Source organism: Sturnus vulgaris, chromosome 3, assembly GCF_052056855.1.
Source record: "Sturnus vulgaris isolate bStuVul1 chromosome 3, bStuVul1.hap1, whole genome shotgun sequence".
Taxonomy (NCBI): Eukaryota; Metazoa; Chordata; class Aves; order Passeriformes; family Sturnidae; genus Sturnus; species Sturnus vulgaris.
Window position 1 is genome coordinate 52104475 of NC_142245.1, and position 20339 is coordinate 52124813.

The 20339-nt window shown below is 40.5% G+C and overlaps 1 protein-coding gene across 9 annotated transcripts in view; it reads right to left on the reverse strand.

Annotated features, from left to right (window-relative positions):
• Positions 1-11910: 11910 nt before the first annotated feature.
• Positions 11911-20339, reverse strand: part of NHSL1 (NHS like 1) — a 178006-nt gene continuing 169577 nt past the window's right edge. For all 9 annotated transcript variants that reach the window (XM_088161651.1, XM_088161649.1, XM_088161648.1 and 6 more), the window contains one exon: positions 11911-19631. In XM_088161651.1, coding sequence (XP_088017777.1) covers positions 18908-19631 — 724 coding nt within the window. In that variant the 3' untranslated portion in view covers positions 11911-18907. The remainder of the gene's footprint in view (positions 19632-20339) is intronic.

The window sequence follows — 20339 nt, forward strand, 5'->3', positions numbered from 1 at the left end:
GGTTTAGAGGGTTTGCAAATGCATATGCCTTCAGAAAATGATGTATGTTATCTTTAATACTTTCTTACAGGATAGCATTTTCACTAAGTTGATAGATGCTCTTGTTACAGAAGGTGGTTACTACAGAACCTGACAGGCTCAAAAGTTATGTTGGCAAGCCACAGACAAATGCAGTGTCATGGAATAGCTGACACCTGCAAGGAAGAAACTGTCCTAGCAGCTTGTGCAGTCTTGGTATAACTTACAAACCCAAAACTTGCACTTGGTGATTTCAGCATCTGTCAGGGGGTGTCTGTAACAGCCAATCCTGCTTTACAAACTTAGCACATTCCTTAAAAAAACCCAACAAAAACAACAACGTAATAAGGGAGGAAAAAATCCTCACTGCACAGCAGAAGAAAGGCACTTTAGAGCTGCAAGGTGGTGGAATTCCGTGTCACGTCAGCAGTGACACAATCACAGTAATCAAATAGTCCATATCAAAACTGATGTTCCTACTCACACGTTTCTCTTACAACAAGGAAAAAATATGCTGTTTTTATTTAGAAAAATGGGGTTATTTTCTTGAGCTATAAATTTGAGACCATTCTTTTTCTAATGTTCCATTTAGGCCATCAAGCTGAAGCAGCAGATGTTTTGGAAAACTCCAAATTCAATCAACCATTTTTCTTTTAAGACCATATCTGGGAATAGTTCCCGGTATTTGCTGACATGTTTGAAAGTACCATATTCTACTGCCTCCTCACATTTTCTTTGCTTCCTTTATATTTGGTACATGCATTTGTTTCTGAGGAGAGCTGGAAAAATACAAGAGCCCCGAACAACAATTTGGAAAGATGCAAAGGTTTGAGGTTCAAAGATAAACCACTTCTGCCTCTGGTGTTTGTATATTCCACTAACTTCAGTGGAATTGTATGGATATGCTTGAAAACTCACACACTGCCATATCAAGTTGAATGTATTTTACCTGAAGAGATCTGCTGTATTCTGAAATGAGTTATGCTGTTCTTCAGCATGATCTCTTGTTTACTCTGAACTTGGTACCAGGCTCTAGCCTGATACTCAGCCTCTGGGCTCATCGTTCCTAACTGCTCTCCAGTTGCCTTAGTTATAGTTAAGAAAAAATTTTGACTGGTATTTCTTGTGGCCAAGACTGATTTACTTCTATAACTAGTTGAGAATTGCTATTCTCTGCAAGAATATAGAGTGATTGTGTTTCACATGGTATTTATTGGACAACTCTCAAATCCTGATTTAGACAAATAGCTTCTGATAGTTAACATTGCTAAAGACAATTAAAAACAGATACTTGCTCAAATCCATACTGACAGAAACACTGCCATGACTTAAATTCTTCTTTCTAGTAAACTGCTTTTTATTCCATCTGGAATTGGTTTCCCTTATCTCATTCCAACACACATTTGCCTAGTCTTGTATGTTAGTCTTGTATGAAACCCTAGCAGGTTTCAACATAACTGGCTTCTCTACTCTTAAATCTCCACCGCAAAGAGAACGCCCACCAAAAAGAAAGAATGTTTCTCATGCAAACATACTGAAATTAAATCTCCATTGTCCAGAAGCTGCCTCTGATCCCATCTCTGATGTGTGTGGTGACACACATCTCAGCAGCCACTGTGTTACTGATGTTACTGCTGCGGGTTGTGGAGCAGCTATCAGGTTCTCTGGGCAAACACCTTGTGCATCAAAGCAGAGAGCTCATGACCTGAAAGGAATTCGTGCCTGGCCATAGGAGCAACCATAAGTGCAATGGGAAGATCTTTCATGGTTTTAGCTACAGTAATCTGAAAGGGAAAGGTTTAGAGCACCCCATCTAAAATAAAGATGTTCGAATTGGGACCGTAAACAAAAAGACTGAGGAGAGACATTAAGTTTTCAATTATTCAAAAAGTAACTTCAAATAAAGTAAAATAGGGACCCTGCATGCCTGCACCAATCCAAACTGGTACTAGTGATTTTAAACTGAAGCAAGATTAAATTAGAAATCTCTAAAAGTGAAGTGTAGTCTAAAAGTGCAGTGAAGCAATGGCAGCACCATCTCTGGACACATTAAGAAGGTAGACAAACCTCTGTCCAGAATGATGAAGGCTCCTGGTTAGAGCAGAGAATGGATTAGATGTCTTCTCTGTGTCCTTTCCTGTTCCTATGCCCTAAAGTTACATCAAAGTAACTTTTGTTCCTTGTTTCTAAATTGTATGAAATCAGATGGTTGTTTCTTTGAAAATTTCATATTATGAGATTTCATGTGCATCCAGAAATCACTGTAACATTGGCATTGTACTTTATAGCCACAAGGTTATTTTTCTTTTTTTGTTTAAATTTTATTTCTAGTACACAGAAAAATTATGAACTCACCTTGATGTGAAGGTAATTGTAATTAATTTTTCTATTATGAAAATACTAAGGAACCATGATGAGATTAATTATTATGAGACTAAACCCCTTGTTCATATTTAGTAGGAAACTATGGAACAATACAGGCCCTTTCATTAAGGGGGCTTAGAGGGCAATCTCTGTGCTTGTTTTCCCAGTGAGAGCTGCCAGAGTCCCTCACTGACATGGGTCCATTGTTCTGCAGACCAGGATGAATACACATCTGGCATACGTGGCAGATTCTTGATCAAAAGGCATTTAATGGAAAACAACACAGGTAATTTATACAAAATAGTTCTTCTAGATAGTCACAGAAAGAATTCAGCACCCATCTCCACTAATGCCACAGTAGTTTCATACGAATAGAATATCTTGCCTGTCTCGTTTTAGCCAAAGGAAGAAAAGATGACCCAGCTCTTTGCAACCACTGTGGGATCTCAGAAACTATCATCTTGGATAAAATTGGTGCATGCTTCTGCATAGGTTGAGTATCTGATCTTTGCTGAACTTAAAACTAACCCGTGACTTATTGGTTTGTACTTGCCAACGATAAAATGTGATTTTCAAAACAGAACAGTCACTGCTTGGCCTTATGAAGTAACTCTTGGTCTAGGAAAGGCAGAATAAGAATTTCAGTGCATACATTTCAGTTCACCTATAACAAGTATATTTACTAGAAATGTAGAAATCCAACTGAAGTGGAAAACATTTTGAAAACAAACATTTTGAAAAACAAACAAACCTTGACAGCACATCTTTATGATAATTCAATAATATCACAGTGGTCAAGAAAGAACTGCTCCCAAAATAAAACTCTATGCTTAATCCACACTTCAAAGGATTTCACTTGGGTTCTTTTGGCAGCAAAGCCTCCAAATACAGACACTCAACTCCTTTTGCTACAAACTCTGTACAAACTGTGCTGGCATGAACTCTATGTGCTCCAGTTAAAAAACCTCTTACAAACGTAGGTTTTATCAATAGGAGAAAGTGAGTGGGCAGTCTTATTTTGGTTAGGAGGGTAATTTTATTTGGGTGTGGGTTTTCTTGTTGTTGCTTTTTGCTGGTTTTTTTTTTTACAGATTTTCAAGAATAAACATTGCACAAAAAGATCAGATAAGGATGAGCTGAATGCTTATGGCAAATAAATTATTCACTGGCTCTTCTCTCAAAAACTGTCATAAGTGAAAAGCTATGAATTTTTAATAATGAAATGTCTTAATTTCAGTCTGTTAGTAAATAATCATGTCATGTCATGACTTTCATTACAAAGGAATTCTATTAATCGCTAATGGATTATTATTATCATTAATGGATAATGAGGTCTTCTGCAGAACAGGAAAGGCATGTGAGTGTGGGGCCTCAGGAAGGTGTCCTGTGTAATAAAGACAACCTGCCATTCTAGTGGTATGGCTGGCAAGGCTGGGCACAGCTAATAAATCAGTGCTGCAGGCACATGGGTGTTGATGTAGACAGCAAAACCTCATTGAAAACTCTTGGGTACATGACTAGGCTGACAGCAGTGTAAATGTACGTTTGCACTTTATCAAGCTTTTCATCAAAAAGGTAAAAAAAATGCCAATGTCTTCCATGATTGTTGAGGGTATGAAAGAATCAAACTTGTCTGTGAGTTTGTCTCCATCTGTAGTTTTACTTCTGATTATTCACAGGAATATCAGGTCTCTTACTGTCAGAAATTAAGTTTAAGGAATAAACAGAAATCAAAACTGTAGTACTCAGAATTTCATAGAAAGAAATCATAGAATCATTGAGGTTGGAAAAGGCCTGTAAGATCAAGTCCAACTTTTAGCCCAGCATTGCCGTGTTCACTGCTAAACCATGCAAGTGACACATCTATATTTTTTCTAAACACTTCCAGGGATGGTGACACCACCACTTTCCTGGACAGCCTGTTTCAATGCTTGATAACATTTTCGTGAAGAAACTTTTCCTAATATCCAATTTAAACCTTTCTTGGTGCAATTTTTCTTCTCTTCTTGTCATTTCTTACCTGGGAGAAGAGGCTAACCCCCTTTCTCACAACGAACATCTTTTCAAACAAGTTGTGCTATAAATAGAATGTTGTCTTACCCAGCCCCTTCTATATTCATTTGTCCCTACAATATCAGCATTATTTTATTCTTGAATGCTTATTCTTGTTCTTTTTTTCTTGAATGCTTACATTAGAACTTTTCAGACATCTCCATCTGTGCCATAAATAAATACTTCAAAGCAAGAGAGCCTGGACAAGCAATCCTCTCCAGTCATGTCAAGCACCTTATGGGTCTGTCTTTTTTTTTATAATGTTTTAGCTTCTTGTTTTGCTTTTTTCCAGGTTCAAACTAAGATACTGAATGCATTTTTTTTAGTTCTTTGAATACTAATGAACTTAATTCCTTTAGTGGCTTTTCAAGCACAAAGGACAGGAAGGAAAGCCAAAATCTTCCTGACCTACCCTATCAAGCATCCTAAAGAGAATGTGAAAAAGATCACAAATCAGGATGAAAAAAAGTAAGAGACATTCCCATCCAGAAATAAGCCTCTCACAAAATTGCTTTCTCCTCCCTGATTTCCTATTTTTCACTTATCTCTCCTTTGGCTTAATTTTAATTTTCTGCCAACTTTATAAAAGACAACACAGAAAGAAAAACTACCTCCACAGACTAACCCACAGCTGTAGAGAGCAAAGCTAAGTGTCATGTGTTATGTTCTACTAGTAATCTGGAATATCTGTTTGTTTATAATCACAAATACGTGTTTGTGATTATAAAATGCTTTGCACAAAGTCAGTTTCCACTACAGGTAAACCAGACAAATTCAAACATATTTCTGTGTACCAGCAACATGCCAAATTATTTAAACAGCACCATTAAAAACTCAGTATGTGTTTCATTTCTGTGGCACTTTTTCTCTTTTTCTTCCAGTTTGGAAAACTCACAGTTGACAACATCCTCAGATGTTAGAATGACCTAAGATTCTTCAGAAAGACTGTACCCTTATGTTTTAGGGAAAAAAAAAGTAAACTTAATGAGAATTAGCTTGGTTATAAACCCTATCTTCAACTAACACTCACCCCTTTTTCACTTCTGTTAATGATGCAGAACCTAAACATTCCTATAAAAGACTGATTTCTAGTGGTTTCTAGCAGCAGAACATTGTGGTCATCACAAACTAAAAATGCTGCTGTCATGCAATGAAGGGGAAAAAAAAACCATCAGATCCATTAGCACAACCCATCAGTGTTTGGCTGCATCACAAAGATCAAAGCAGAGGGCATTAATTTGGAGACAGAAGAAGCCATGTAAGTACAGTCCTGTCTAGCAGAGTTCTGAGACTTTCCCAGTGGTTCTTTTCCACAGCATATCACCAGAAATCATCACCTGGAGAAAGAGCACGGTGCAGCATGACAGAGGAGCGTGGTGTCCCTGACACATGGCTGGTGACACCTGAGGCATTGGCACCCATGTGCCCAGTGGTGCCACGCTCCACCACGGGGTCCTGCACCTCCCTCTCCCTCCTGTGCACCTCTCCAGCAGCCCCAGCCCTGCCACTCCCACCCGCAGGAAGGAAAGGATGGGCTCAACCTGCACAGTGAGAGCTCTACTGCAAACAAAATAAATCAACTTTTAGACCCTTAGAGCATATTTTTATTACAAAAGTAGCAAGTTAATACACTGGTAACATCCAGACCTCCATGCCAGCTATTATGGCAGACTCTATAAAACAGATGTACAGTAAATTCTATTTTCTTTATCTAAAAACAGGACCTAATATAAACTAGAGTGCAAGGAAAGAACCACGGTTTGATATTGCATTTTATATTTTGTAGATCATCCTGTAAGTCAGAGGGTTTATTTTCTAATCTATTATTCTTTCTCTAGCTTATGCATATCTTATTTTAAATAAGGTAAATAGATACTGTAGGGATGGCAGGCAAGGTAAACTACAAGCATGAAGCATGCCTGGATACTGTATCTGAGAGCTCCACATGGACAGCTCTCTCTCTTTAGCTAACATCACTTCAAAAAATTATCACCCCCTGTATATTTTCACTGTCATCTAGACTCCTTCCAAATGCCCAGTCCAGCTGCCAACTACCCACACAGCTGTTGGAGGCATTTATGACTTTGGTTTGTCCAGTTTTATTTATTAACAGATTTTCTGCATTATCTGGGACTGAGTGCCAGGAAATATTTACACTACATGCATTCACTTCTAATAAATACCATTTTCTACTTTTGTTACAAGACAAAGAACATTTTCAGAATGGCTTGCATCTAGAGCAATTATACTGATTTTTAAAAAGCTGAAAAGACATTTTCATTATAATGACAACCTGCTCCCTGACCCAAGTTATGCTGGGCACCACTCCCAGATACCAGATGAGGGGAGCTTGGCAAAGCCTTCTCTCCATAAGATAGCTTGCCATCGTGTTTAACAGACAACAAGATTAAATTCCCATTTTTTCCAGGACTCGGCTTGTTTGGTGAAACTGGACACCACCACATCCAACAGCTACTCTGAGGGAGGTTGGATTTCACTGCTAATGGGCCTTAGAGAGTTTCCAGTGACTCCTGTTCACCCAGCCCCTTGTCCCCAGTGCTGTACCAGCCCCATTTAAAGTTGTATGCCTTTATTTAGTACTTCTCATAAATGACCACAATAGTACCCAACAACACAGACTACTCCAAGTTGTATTTTTCTAGCTAACACTGTTTTGAAACATAAATTTTAATAAAATATATATTATTCTTAACACTAGCTCCCAATAGCCTCACTCCCAGTTTGTGACAGCTACACAGCAAAGGTCCCTTTCTGTTCATGCCTGCCCAAAGCAGCAAAACAGCTGCTAAATATAACAGTGGCTAAATAATGACTGGCTCCTTGGGCTGGTATGCAATCAGCTTCCCTGGATGGCACCAGAGCTTCCAATGGAGGCTGTCAGGAGATGCTTTCCTGCATCCTCCACATTTCTGGAAATGAGAGGGAACTGCCATAGCCACCCAGGAGCACCAGGGGTACAACACAGTAGTGCTGGACCATGTGGCAGCTTCATCCAGAGACCCCAGTGGCAGTTGAACATCTCGGTATTGAACCATTAAGTGTCTGGCAAATCAGCACAGTTGTAAATATTTAATACCAGATAGTCTGCTAGCAGCAGACCAGCACTTACTCATTTTTGTCTCAGTTTCCTTCCCTAGGCACTCTGCACAGAGGGGACAGATGGCCTCCAAGCCCCATCAGTGTTTGCTCCAGTGTCCCCTACCTGCACACCTTCCTCAGGGGGTCTGTGACTGGCAAACACCCTGACAAGGAAACAGCCTGAGCAGGTACAAGGCCTTATAGATGGCAAAAGGTGAGTACAGTATACATAGCAGGATCAAGAGTGTTTTTTCCAACACCAAGGGAAGAGCCTGGACATTTCAACAGTATCCTAGAAAGGGTCACCTGCTGAATTACAAAGGTTGCTGCTCAGCCACGAGGATCCATCAGCACAGATTACCTTAATTCACCAGACACAAAACTGCAGCAAACCAGAAGGAGATTCACAGTTCTGGCTTTAGAGCCTTGCAGAGAGAGGTAATTGGCAAACATAACATCTGCTGCTGCTCAGTTTTAACCCACAGCCTCCATACATCTGCCAGTCAGGGAACCCTTAATCTAGCTGCTGGTTCACTCAAGGGCACAGAAGCTAATGGGTAGCAGCAGTCATCTTAAGGACAAGAATGAAAAGCAAAGGCTTTAAAATCACACCCTCTTCACCAGAAGTGTTTTACACAGCTCTTTCTAATTTCTAATTTTTTCCTCTTGAAGAAACCTGGAACCAGAGGACACAAAACTTTCAGCGTTCACATCACTTGAAAAGTTGCAATTTCAGATTCAATGCAATTTGTATCAAAGAAAAAAAATGATAGGGCAATTCCTATAGTGTTTAAGGCAACTTGAACATTTGACCTACATACTTGATTACAACCAGTTTGAGAGGATTTAAATAGCTGCTTTCTATTCCATACACAGGCTTTCTTCAGCTTTGATAAGCTCCCTGAACAACAAATTTTTCCTGATATGGTATTATGAAGGCAAGGATACTTACAACAGAGGGAATTACTTCTGTTCTATGTCATAGTCAATAAAACATCAATAAATCTCACAACTCAACAAATTTAAAAGTACTTAAAAGTACCTGTAGGAAACAGTGTTGGTAAGCCATGAGAAAACAAGATGCAGCATTACAGATACCTTCTTCATCCTGCTTTTCCAAGCTCCCTTGCAAATTAACTTTAACTTGCAAACAGATTTCACCTGTGGCTTGTTTTCTGCAGAGCAGTCAAGGGGTTCTCAGGACTTAAAGGAAACCCTAAGCAATCATTATGCAACCAAAATTTAACTTTCTTGGTTAGTCTGGCTAGTTTCAATTAGGTGCTAGTGCTGCTCCAGACTTTGACTTGTCTGCTGCAACCTGGCCTAGTATTACCAATCCTGTGTTCTTTTCTTGTGCCCATTGGTGAGTAAAATTAATGCTTTCCAGTTCTCAGCGTGGAGAAAACAACTGAGTTGAATGAAGACTGCTTAGGGATAGGAACATTTGTTTTGTCAGGTCTTTCAAACTGCAAAGAGAGGTGCCCCTATTCCTAACAACAGGCTTGCTGCAAAACAGCATTCAGGATTTGTAATGGTCCTTCAGATGTACTTCCCCGGGTCACAAGGAGCCTACTAAGCAGGAAAAAGGGTGTGCTGGGTAGCAAGGTTTCCTCAGAACACTAGTCCAATGTAATGTGATCATGCTGCATGGAATCTGAGTCTGTTCTCTTACTGGGTTTTTCACCCTGTTATGGCCTCTCTGTGAAGTCTGTACGAAATCAGGTAATTTCAAAAGTATGAAGTTTCTTTCAGTTTCATGGAAACTCAGATTTCAGTGAAAGTGACTACAACAGTGACCTCACTATGGGAAGGACTCTAGTATTCACCTCTCGTTAGACACTGAGAAAACCCCATGTAGAAGGAAGGCTCCATAAATATGGTGAAAATGTTATTGTAGTGGGCCCTCTGTGATGCAGCAGAGAATCCAACAAGTCAAAAATGTACAGAAAAACTGGTGTTTGTATTTTGTTGCCCTCAGAACTACAGCAGAACAATGAAGTTATATTAGATTTATTTCCAGAATTAAAGGAGCAAATGCAGACTTTGAACAAGCCACCGAGACAGATGCTTTCTTGAACTCCATGGTCTTTAGCTGATCTGCCTGAGTTTCTATGTACCATTGAGCTGTTTTTACTCACCTCATCTTCTGAAGGAATGACAATATTGATGGTGCCCCAGTGAGCCTGGTGCACATCCAACCTGCACTCACCTTTGCAGTCTTATTTTAATGGCACTCAAACACCAGAATAATGGAATTAATCTCCTGGAATTAGATATCTTTGCTGAAGAAAGAGGAGAAACATGTGGGTCTGCCAGGTGTGGATTAATTTGTGTGGTGCTGTCAAATGGTTTGTGTCCCTGTAATCCAAAGGCAACCTCCAGAATAATAAACTTGGATAAAGTACCTACTTTCCTGATTAGGGAACTAATTTTTAATTTTCATCAACTAAATCATGTGTTGCTTAGAGACAAAATCTGGTCTGAATTAGCCTGTAGTACAACAATAGTCATTATCCTCCTATGACAGGTATTCACTGGAGTAATTCTCACACAAAAATCTCACACTTTTCTTTTCTTTAAATCTGACCAAGGCCACAATTTATGTAGATTGTGTCTCATCAGATTACGTATTACTTTCTATAATCACATATTTTCCCTGCTTGGTTGTGTGAGTCAGCACAGGCAGGACACAGGAACAACCACAAAAGCACAAAGATGAATTTATTTCCCTTACCTAACCAACCTGGGGATCCCCAAAGCAGCACCCAGGCAGAGGCACACAAACGGGACACAGGCACCACAGAGCTTGGTCCATGCCAGAGGATCACCAAACCTGCTGTCCTGGCCTGTTTATCAGGGATTCACACAGGTATTTTACCACTGTGCTTTGATCTTTCCTGAAGCAGAGCAGGAATCTCAAGCATGTGTGATAGGGTGCCTCTGAGTCTCTCACAGGCTTATGTTATCTAAACACAGATGTTCTACTTGTCAAACACACAGGGCTAAACAACAATTAGCATGATGTATGTGTTTTTCTACACCCCAGCTGCAAGTCACTTCAGCCTGTTTATAATCCTCCTCACCAGTCTTCTGCTATTATCCCACATTGGTTGTTCATATCACAATAAAAACATTGTGCCAGCAGGAGCTAGGGAGGAGAGGGAAAAACTTGAACGGTTTGCAAATGTGAAGGAAACAAACTGAATTCCACATTCCAGTATCTTCTCAGAGTTACAGACTGCTAAAAAGTGGAATTGAAGATACAAGGTAAAATTAAGATTAATATCTAGTGTTCCCAATTAGGCCCTATTTGGTGGAATTCTACTTTTGAGGTAGAGTCTCTCAGGACATCAGGTTCTTAAGAAATGCAAATCAAGATCTGCAGCCAGTTATCTTACCGATTTATCTTGCCACTCTGTTCATTGAAAAGTTGATTAATATGTACTGTCTTCTGTCCTAAGGGCCACCTCTCTTCACAGGCATTTAGGAAACCCAAACATTTGCAGGTGAGGAAAGCCCAGTAAAACAAACTGTAGGTGACAGTCTCGCAAGGTGTAGGCTAACAGACTGTGGGAGAGGCCAAACCACACCTGGATGTTGGGTGCTGAGGACAGAGACACCTCCCTGACCACGAGTGCACACCAGGAGAGCCTGCCCGTATTGCCTGTATTGCCTGTATTCCTGTACTGCCTGTCCTGCCTGTCCTGCCTGTCCTGGTGCTGCTGGAGCGGTGCCGTGGCTGCCAGGAGGAGCTGGAGTGGCTGAGGACACAGAGCTGAGCTTCCTGTTTGTGGGAGCTGGGTGTGCAATGGGACACTCAGTGAGAGCTTGGAGGTCAGTGCCAGTCTCTGGAGCTCTGCTGGAACAGAATGAAGAGGTGGCATCTGGGGCTGGGATTAAGGGCAGCAGATGCCAAGAGGCATCTCAAAGGCTGGGCAGGTCTCGTTAGAAAAGGTGGGAGTAAGAAACTCTTCTCTGGATCTGGAGTGTAGCAAAGAGTGTCTGTACCAACTGAAGAGCCAACAAGGCTGCAGGCCCCTGTGCTGTCAGGCATGCACCTGGACTGGCACAGAAGCAGGAGTTGCTGCCCCTGATGGCATTTTCCCAGACAGGTAACTTTGGGAAGCCCATGGTCTATAGACGAGGGCATAAAGGACAATCAAGCTTAGACTCCCTTCATATTTATTGTTCTTGGCAGGCCTTCCAAAAAGACATACCAGTATCACAAAGACTCTTGATGCTAGCAAAATGTTTCAAGCAGGATGAGGAAATACCTGTTGAAAGAGTACTGCTAAAGCACTCTACAAGAATTAACAGATGACATGAGATTTGGTTTATCAAAGAAGGAAAAGTCCAACAAACGAGTAACAACCAGAATGACTTTTGAGAAAGGCATTTCAGTTTATTGTCAAGACACTTTCTTCCCTCTTTTCTCAGCAAGTATTTCAGATAATTTCTCATATGCACTTTCAGTTCAGAGAGGTCAGAACTTCCCAGATACTGTTGATCATTTGAAAAAGCAAGTTTGTGGCACAGGAAGTAATTTTTAGATTCGCTCGCAAAATCCAACATGGTTCCACATGAGGTTGTCAAATCACGTAAGAAACTCATCCCATGCATTTGATGACCAATTTGTTGCTGTCAGTCCTGGACTTCAAAGCTACACTTCAAAAAAAGTTTTTATGTTACACAGCTCGTATGCCTTGGGTTGTGCTTAACAGACTAAAACGAGAGTACTGCTTGTGTTTTTTTAAACTCAGAAATAAACTATCAACTACTTTCCATGTTTCTACATGCCACAATCTTAAATTCTGACAAGTTTTGCAAAAAAATGCATTAGTAAATGAAGAAATCAGACAATGTTACATGTTGGAATAAATAAAGGGCTGTCTCTTGAATATTACATTGAAGTACAAGTTTTTTCACTGTGTATCACATCACAAGAGACCTTTCTGTGGAATTTAGGTTTGTGTGATCTTTGCCCTAAAAGATCCAAGTGTGCTGTGTATGGGAATATGCCAATCTCATTTGGGATCATTAGAGGTTTGACACTGTCCATCCATGGCTTGCTACCTTGCCTAAGCTACCTTAGACCCAAACCTGGATTTCTGTGCAACTGCATGACCTCTGCTCACAGCCACATGCTCCCTGTGCACCCATTCTCCTTATGATCCCCTTTCTGAAACGTACTTTTCTTTTGTATCAGGACTCTATAAAAAAGTAAATACATTAAAATCATTATCATTCCCCAGTCTGTGACTTCTGTGCTGACTACTTTGCTTTTTAAGTCCTTTGGACTACACTGCAGCTCCCAGCTGGCACAGCAGTTTGCAAATCACCATTTCCAGGCAGCACACTACAACACCCTGATTAAAGGCAAAAAGGATGGGACTATCTTTTATTAAGGCAGCTTCTCAGCTGGTGATGCTGCACTGGACACTGAATTCTGTAATGCTCTTTCACCTGTTTTAAACTGACCTAGAAATCAGGGATTTTTCCCAAATTTAACTCCTAAAGGCAGAAATTTCTGTGTCCATTTTCTGCAACCTAGTGTGAAAAGACTGTTAGAAACGGCCTGTAATTTCTTCTGGAAAAAGTAAACTGAACAGATATTTAATTTTTAAAGAAGATGCACATGAAAAACATTCCTCTTCAGATAGCAGATAGTTCATTTAGTTTCTTGTATTTCTTGTTTGCAGGATTTAATCTTGTGGTGTTTTGGATTTTTTTTAATGTTTTCGAGTTTGTTTTTGTTTTCATAATTTACATTTTTTTTCCTCACAAATTAGTTTTTACCATCTAAACACAGAACTTAAATTTTTACTGTTTTTTTTTCCTAGAGGTAGTGAAAATGCAGAAACTTCTGCTACCTTATGCATCTGGACAGATTTTTTTTTTCCCCTTCAGTAGCTAACAATTCTGGTTTCATACTGAAGGTTGATGCACAAATATATCAGTGTACAGACAGAAGCAACTCAGGTACATTGGCTACTTCTTCTCTATATACCTCCCCACATGCTTATACACAAACATTTGGATTCACTATTAACAAACAATTTCCTACTAAAAATCAATGACATTTTCCATTAGCATTGTTGGGAAAAGCATTGATTGGCTCTTAAAAGGTTGGCTGCACATTATGTGGAAGAACCCAACTGCAAAGAGCTAAATTTGCAACATAAAATGTACCCAACATTCTGCTGAGGAAGGCTTTTACCCAGTTTTTCAGGATAATATATGACACAGCACATCTTTCTCAAACATTTCTATATTTTACTCTGTTGAGTGTTTATTAATTCTCACCAGTATAGCCACAGTCACAATCCAGCACTGAGTAGTTGCAAGATTTTAATGCTGCACACTGATTTAAATTGATAACACCCCTTTAGAGCCAAGAAAGTTATCAGTTTCGCCAGAAGACTTTTCTAGTCTTAACCGTGCAAGAAATCACTTCTGAAAGTTATTTAGAAAATTAAGTATAAGGGGGGAACTCAGAAAGCTACCAAGGGCATTATAAAGCTATTGTGTTCCCTTTTGTGAGTACTGAAGTTATTTTAAATAAAACAGATAAAATGAATCCTCATTGCCACTGTAAGTTATGTAACACTTTGTTTTACTGCTGAAGTCCATCCTTTCAATTCCCTCCTATAAAAGCAAACAATGCATCATTTTGAATCACTCACATGTATTGTGGCAATGGCTTTGTTTGAACACTGACTGCTGCTATAAATGATTTTTCCAGAACTTTGTGGTACCCAAAGAATACCAAATCAGATCTGTTTGCTTGCAATAGTATTAACACATTCATCCCTGTGCTGCACGCATGAGTGGCCTCTCTTTGCTTCAGGAAATGACTGAAGGTTTAGCAAGTTATCCCAATGCAAGTGTCTGGAGACCCGTACCCAGTCCATTGGAACCACTGGATGCACAGCTGGTGGTAGAAATTAGACAAGACCAATCTGAGCTTTCTTCTTCCCAATCCCCTTAATTCTTTCCAGAGTTCAGGCACGGTGGTTCTATAAATTCCTCCCAAGAGTTGTGCTCGAGCCACCTACTCAGTGTTGCCTGAGGTCTCCTAGAGCAGTCCTCACTTCCGTCTATAGTACTGCTTGCCTAAGCTCACCCAATTTTGCCCATTTTCCTCTTCTAAATTGCTAGGGGATTTGGTTTTGTTTTGATTTTTTTTCCCCATGTTTGACTGACTCTGGCCTTCTACACACTTTGAATTAGGACAAAACACACAGGCTAAAATTTTTCTTCCTCCTTGTTGTGGCTATTCCATTGTTCCTTTGCTTTTTTCTCTCTTCTGTACTTGCTGAAACTTCTTTATCATCTAGAATCTGCACTAGCCTGCCCACTCCATACCTTAATCTGTGCATTCACTGTACTTCACAGTAATCTCCTCGCTTCAACTTTTCTGCCAGCGCCCTCTTTCAGGCCAAGCTTTATGCAGGAACCAGCGTCCTAATCCTGGTTTCTCAAAATCCTGTCTTCATCAAACCCACTTCTTTCCCAATTCTTGTAACTGATATCCAGTAGCCTTCCAAACCTCCTCTCACAAGCTATTGCTCCTTGCATAACCTCCATCATTTCAATTAAGGTAGTAAGTTCTCCTTTCTAGTATACTAACTAGTGAAGGTCTGTGAATGTCCCTTTGAACCCTGTGAATGTATTAACAGAGTAACTGGAGGACTCTGATTCACAGGGTTATTGAGGCTGTCTACATCTGACAGTAGAACTTTGAAAGCAAAGGAACAAAACATGAAATGAGTTAATACAGGGCAAAATTTAGGAAAAGACTGAAGCTGAAAACCATTCCCAGTAAAACAGAAACCAGAAATTAATCTCACATCCAGCTTCAATAAAGATTCTTGGTTTAGAGGCAAACTCTAGACCAGCTGTAAACTCTGAGCAAGCCCTGTGACAGTATGATGCATTAAGCATCAGGATGTCAAGTCTGCTTTTTTCTTCAGCACAGGCAAGTTTGCATTTGTGCCTCCTTCTCCTTCTGCTCTGGATGTCTTTAGCAAAGGTTTGCTGAACTTAATCTACGGTTGTAGACCAATAAAACCTCAACTGCAAAACCTCCCTATGAGGAACCTTATCGTCTAAGAAAGTAACTTTGAAGTTGTAAGCATGACAAAATAATTAACCAGTTTTGTCTGCAGGGAGATGACACGGTGACACCTCTGTAAGAAAGTTACATCAGCTACCTAAGAAAATGGCCTAAGTACCATTAAACATATTTCAGCACGCTTAAGATATTTTACTACACTTTGTACTGTGTAAAATGTAGTCATGCAGCAAGATCAGTAGGGCTGCATAAACACTGCCTTCTGAATGTTAGCCAAAGCATGAGCTTCAGCCAAGTTCACCAGACATGAGTTTTAGAGGAGCATCAAGGCTACCTGTGGCCAGAGAGGAAATTCAGCCTGTGCTACATTTAAGTTTAATCTCATCTACCTGCACTGAAAAGATGGCGTGCATTTAAGCCAGGCTTTTCCAGAGAGCTCCCCACATAGCCCATAAAAACAACTGGCAGCATCAGCTGGCCATCACCAGGGAACAAGCTGGCTATGCTCCCTCCTACAGGCACTTGGTGCAAAAGGCTGCAGAAGCTTCAGGCTCCAGAGCTAAAATTTCGCCCAGTGCATCCATTTTTCACTTAGATGTTTTTCCCATCTGTAAACAATAAAACAAAGCCTGAGTATTATTTATTACACGTTATCCTGTCAGGATGGTGGCTTAAGGACTGGGTAGCATTTAGCATGGCTTTCAAAGGGACACACCTGCTGTGAAAAGGACTTGGTCCTTTCATATTCCACGTGATCAGCTGCGGGAGACAGACCAAAGCAACATCCGCAAGATGTTTAGTGCAAAACATTCTGCCACTGCTACCTCTTTGTAACAGAATGTAGTTCAGATCAGTATTAATAATGTCTGAAACAATCTACTTTATCCAATTAGGCTTTATTTTCATTTTAAAAATCCAATGGTTCTTTCAATATAGTTAGCATATAAAAATGGTAGAAAGTTTGCTGCACACCAGTGAATACCAGCCTTGTTCGACTGAGCGCAGCTGGATTCAACTTGTCCATTTCACTTCTTACTCACTCTGCTTATAATCTGGTTCTCCAAGAATTTTAGTTTTCTGGGACAGGTTGCAAGTAGGAGAGAAGTAGTAGAAACTCTCACATGACACTGGAAAAATCTTAGGATTATTTGATTTTTTTTAGTCTCAGAATTGAGATACCGAAATGGGATGGATGTGTGAGTACACTTTAGTTGTCTCTAAAGTGAATTAGTAAATTTTGCAAGGAAAACTGGAGATTAGTAGCTGGATGCATGGATTATGGCATTCAGTGGGTTGCCATACGCTGTGGGACACATCTTTTGAAGGAGATTTTAATCGACTCAAAAGACAATATGGCAACTGGCAGGCTTTTTCTTTATTGAAGCGAAGTCACAGCATTTTCAGCACTATTCCCCTCTTGTGAAGGGAAGAGTTAAATGAAGGCCCCTGAAATTTACAGAACTAACAAGTAAAGGATTGAAGAAAGAGATTACAAGCATATTTCTCTAAAATAAATAATCTACAAAGAGTGCTTTTTCTTCTTAAAAGCAATCTAAAAATGTAAAAATTCTACAGTAAGGAGATCAAAAGATATTTTAACAACTTTCAATATTTACAAACAATACAAAAACTGCGCATGCCATCAAATGATGCAAAATTCTTATTAAAAATTAAAAGCTTCATTCCTACCAAGAACCAAAAACTCCAGCCAATATTTCAGTTTTAATTAATGGTCTTCTTTACAATTGGAAAACCGTTAAATGTTCTTATTATCTGTAAAATATACAATAAAAACGAACCTCACTAAATTATTAAGGTTAAAAAAGAAAAGCAATACTGCAGGCAAATCAAAAAGGAAAGTAACTGTAACTTATTCTTTGGTAACCAAAAGTTAGCAAGTATCTGTATTTCAAGTGATGAAAAGTCTCCCCATTTTGACAAATGAAAGACAGATTTCTGGCAAAACACAACTCCCAAGTTTCAGTTTTGAAAGACAGGCTCCACCTACAGCTTTGTAGTGCAAGTCAAATTTCTCTTTCTAATTCAGAAACACAGCTGTCCTGGTTCCGGCCAGGACAGGGTTTATTTTTTTGCAGTAGCCAGGAGGGGCTGTGGCCAGGACACAGAGGTTGTGCTACACTACCTCACCACACCGCTGGGGACAAGGAAGTGGGGCAGCAGGTCACACATTACCAGGCTCCGCATGATGAGCAGTCACCTGTGAGCCATTCACCTCTTCTGTGTGCACTCTAAGTATTATTGCTGTTACTGTCCATTTTCTTACTTCATTGTTGTTTCCAGATTTTTCTTTTATCAGGCCCCAATCTGCACCTTTTGTGCCTCCAATTCTCCTCTCCAACCACTCACAGAGGTAAGAGGAGAGGGGAGTAAGCAGTGCATGGTTCGGAGTGTTTCTGTGGGAACAATAAATTGGGGAATACCTAAACCCTGACAGTAACCCTTCCAAATTCTGCTTCATTCATCTCCCGCTTTCCTGGTGTCTGCTTGCACCCTCTGCACACATCCAGCTGTTCTAGTTCTCTAAGGGAATACTCCAGTCAAGGAAGCAATTCACCTGGAAATGTTTGTTTCACCAAGTGAATGTGTGTGGCTGCATAGCAGCCAGTAGTGTGTTATAAAATCAGCTCCCTTTTCCACGATAACTACACAGTTCATTTTCCCTCAGGAAAAAGAATTAAAAGTACAGTACCCTGGACCAATCTATAACCTGGTGAGCTCACTGCTTGAGCAGGACACACTTCATCGAAGGCTGGGCCATACCCACTAAGGAGCCATGTAACCCCAGCACCAACCCTGCTACCTTCTCTCAGAGGTGAATGTGCCTCATTGTGTCTCCCTCTGTTTAACAAATGCACTACGTTGCATCACTACAATGCTTTTGAACCAAATGTCCAGCTTGTACCACAAGAGCCTTCCCATTTCAGGCTTACTCCTAAATTTTGCTTGCACAATTGCAGTCTCAAGAAAAAGAAAAACTTCACACCCCTACAGATTCTGAGAAAACTTCCCCACCCTATCCCACAAGAGGACTTCTAAGGCTTTACACAAAAAATTCAACTGTTAACTTTCTTCAAGCCACAGACCACTCATTCAAAGCAAGTGCTCCCCACCCCAACCTAACCATGCAGAACCATCATCGCTTCAGCATTTAAACGTACACATGCAGTTCGTGGAATAAATGCTCAGCAAAGTAACCTTGTCCTGGTCTGGGCTTTCTTCTGGAATCTAGTCCCTGTGATTTTCTAGACTAATATCCAAAGCCTTTTGTCACACTGCCTTTTAACTTTCTTCAGCTGAAGAGTTTAGACACTTCCTTGAAGCACCTGGTTGAGTCATTAAGTCTACATGGGCTGGATCTAAGGTCTCCTTGCAGCCTGCCTCCTCAGCATACGGAAAGTCATTCATGTCCATTTCATCACTGTTAAACATATCGAGCTGCCCCTCTTGCTGCTCCTCCAAAGTCCTCCGGACCCTGCCCTCGGACTGTTCCACCACTTCCCCATCTCCTTCACTAATGACAGTCATGGGGCTGCTCTGGATGCGGTTGCGGACGTTGTACTTGCTGCTGGCAGCAGACGGGGGTGTCCGTGACCGGCCGTACCTCGTGCCAGAGAAGGACATGCTCCTTGGCATCACGCCCTCACTCTTGGCCCACTCTTCCTGGGCCCGTTTGCTCTTGCTGGGTGAGCAGCTGGCAGGGCTGTCGGAAAGGTCAGGGGAGGCGTCAGTCCTCGTCCGGTGGAACCGCGGGTCCGTGTTCTTCAACATCTCTGCGGCGGACATGCGGGAACTGGTGTCACAGCGGCTCCCTTTCTTCAGCAGCAGGGCTTTGAAATTGTCATTGCTGGTGCTGCTCTTGCGAACGCTTCTCTGAATAGATCCAGCTTGTTTGAGGGTAGCTAAATTTGGGGAAGCACCAGTGGGAGTTACGGGGGGCGACGGAGAATGGTTGCGGGTACGGTCGTCTTCAGAATCTTTACGGCCAAGGACTTTCCTTTTGGATCTGAGTTTGAAACACACACAAAAGAGAAGAGGATGACACAAAAATGAAACATTTTACCTCCTCTAATTAAACTCAGTTTAGATTTTAGAGGGATGACAATGAATTAAGCTAAAGCAGAGACAGGGAGAAGGGAGAAGTGATCTAAATCTAAAGCATGAGTAAGAACACCACCAGAACTGTACAGGCACAAATGCAGGCATTGGAGGTATAAGATAAGTTCATTACTCTTTTTCTGCAAATCTGGAACAACGAAACTACTAAAACTGGCAATACTGATGTTCAAAATACTTTAGCAAATTTAGTGAATCGGATTTTTTGGAGTCAGTATTCAAGTGCTCAGATTAATGTGCTATGAAGATTTATACTCCATGCTGTTTCCCCGTTAATTTGGGGACTTGATTCAAAATATGTCATCTAGAGTATATGGGTTGTTTTGTTTCATTTTATGATTTCATTTGACACTCTCTGGAGAATTAGAGGTGTAGTTTAGTGCACTTTCCTTCAGAAAAAAGGACACAGCAATGCACTGCTGCTGAAGATGGAGAAAAGGGAGCCACATGTAACAATTCTTGATTAAATGATTTTAAAAAAAACCCCTCCCTAATCCAAATATTAAATAAATACAGAAAAAACTTTTCCAGCTCCTCTCATGATATAAAGACAAAATTCAGTTATGTTGGTGCTCTGTCATTGCAATTTTCAACTAAA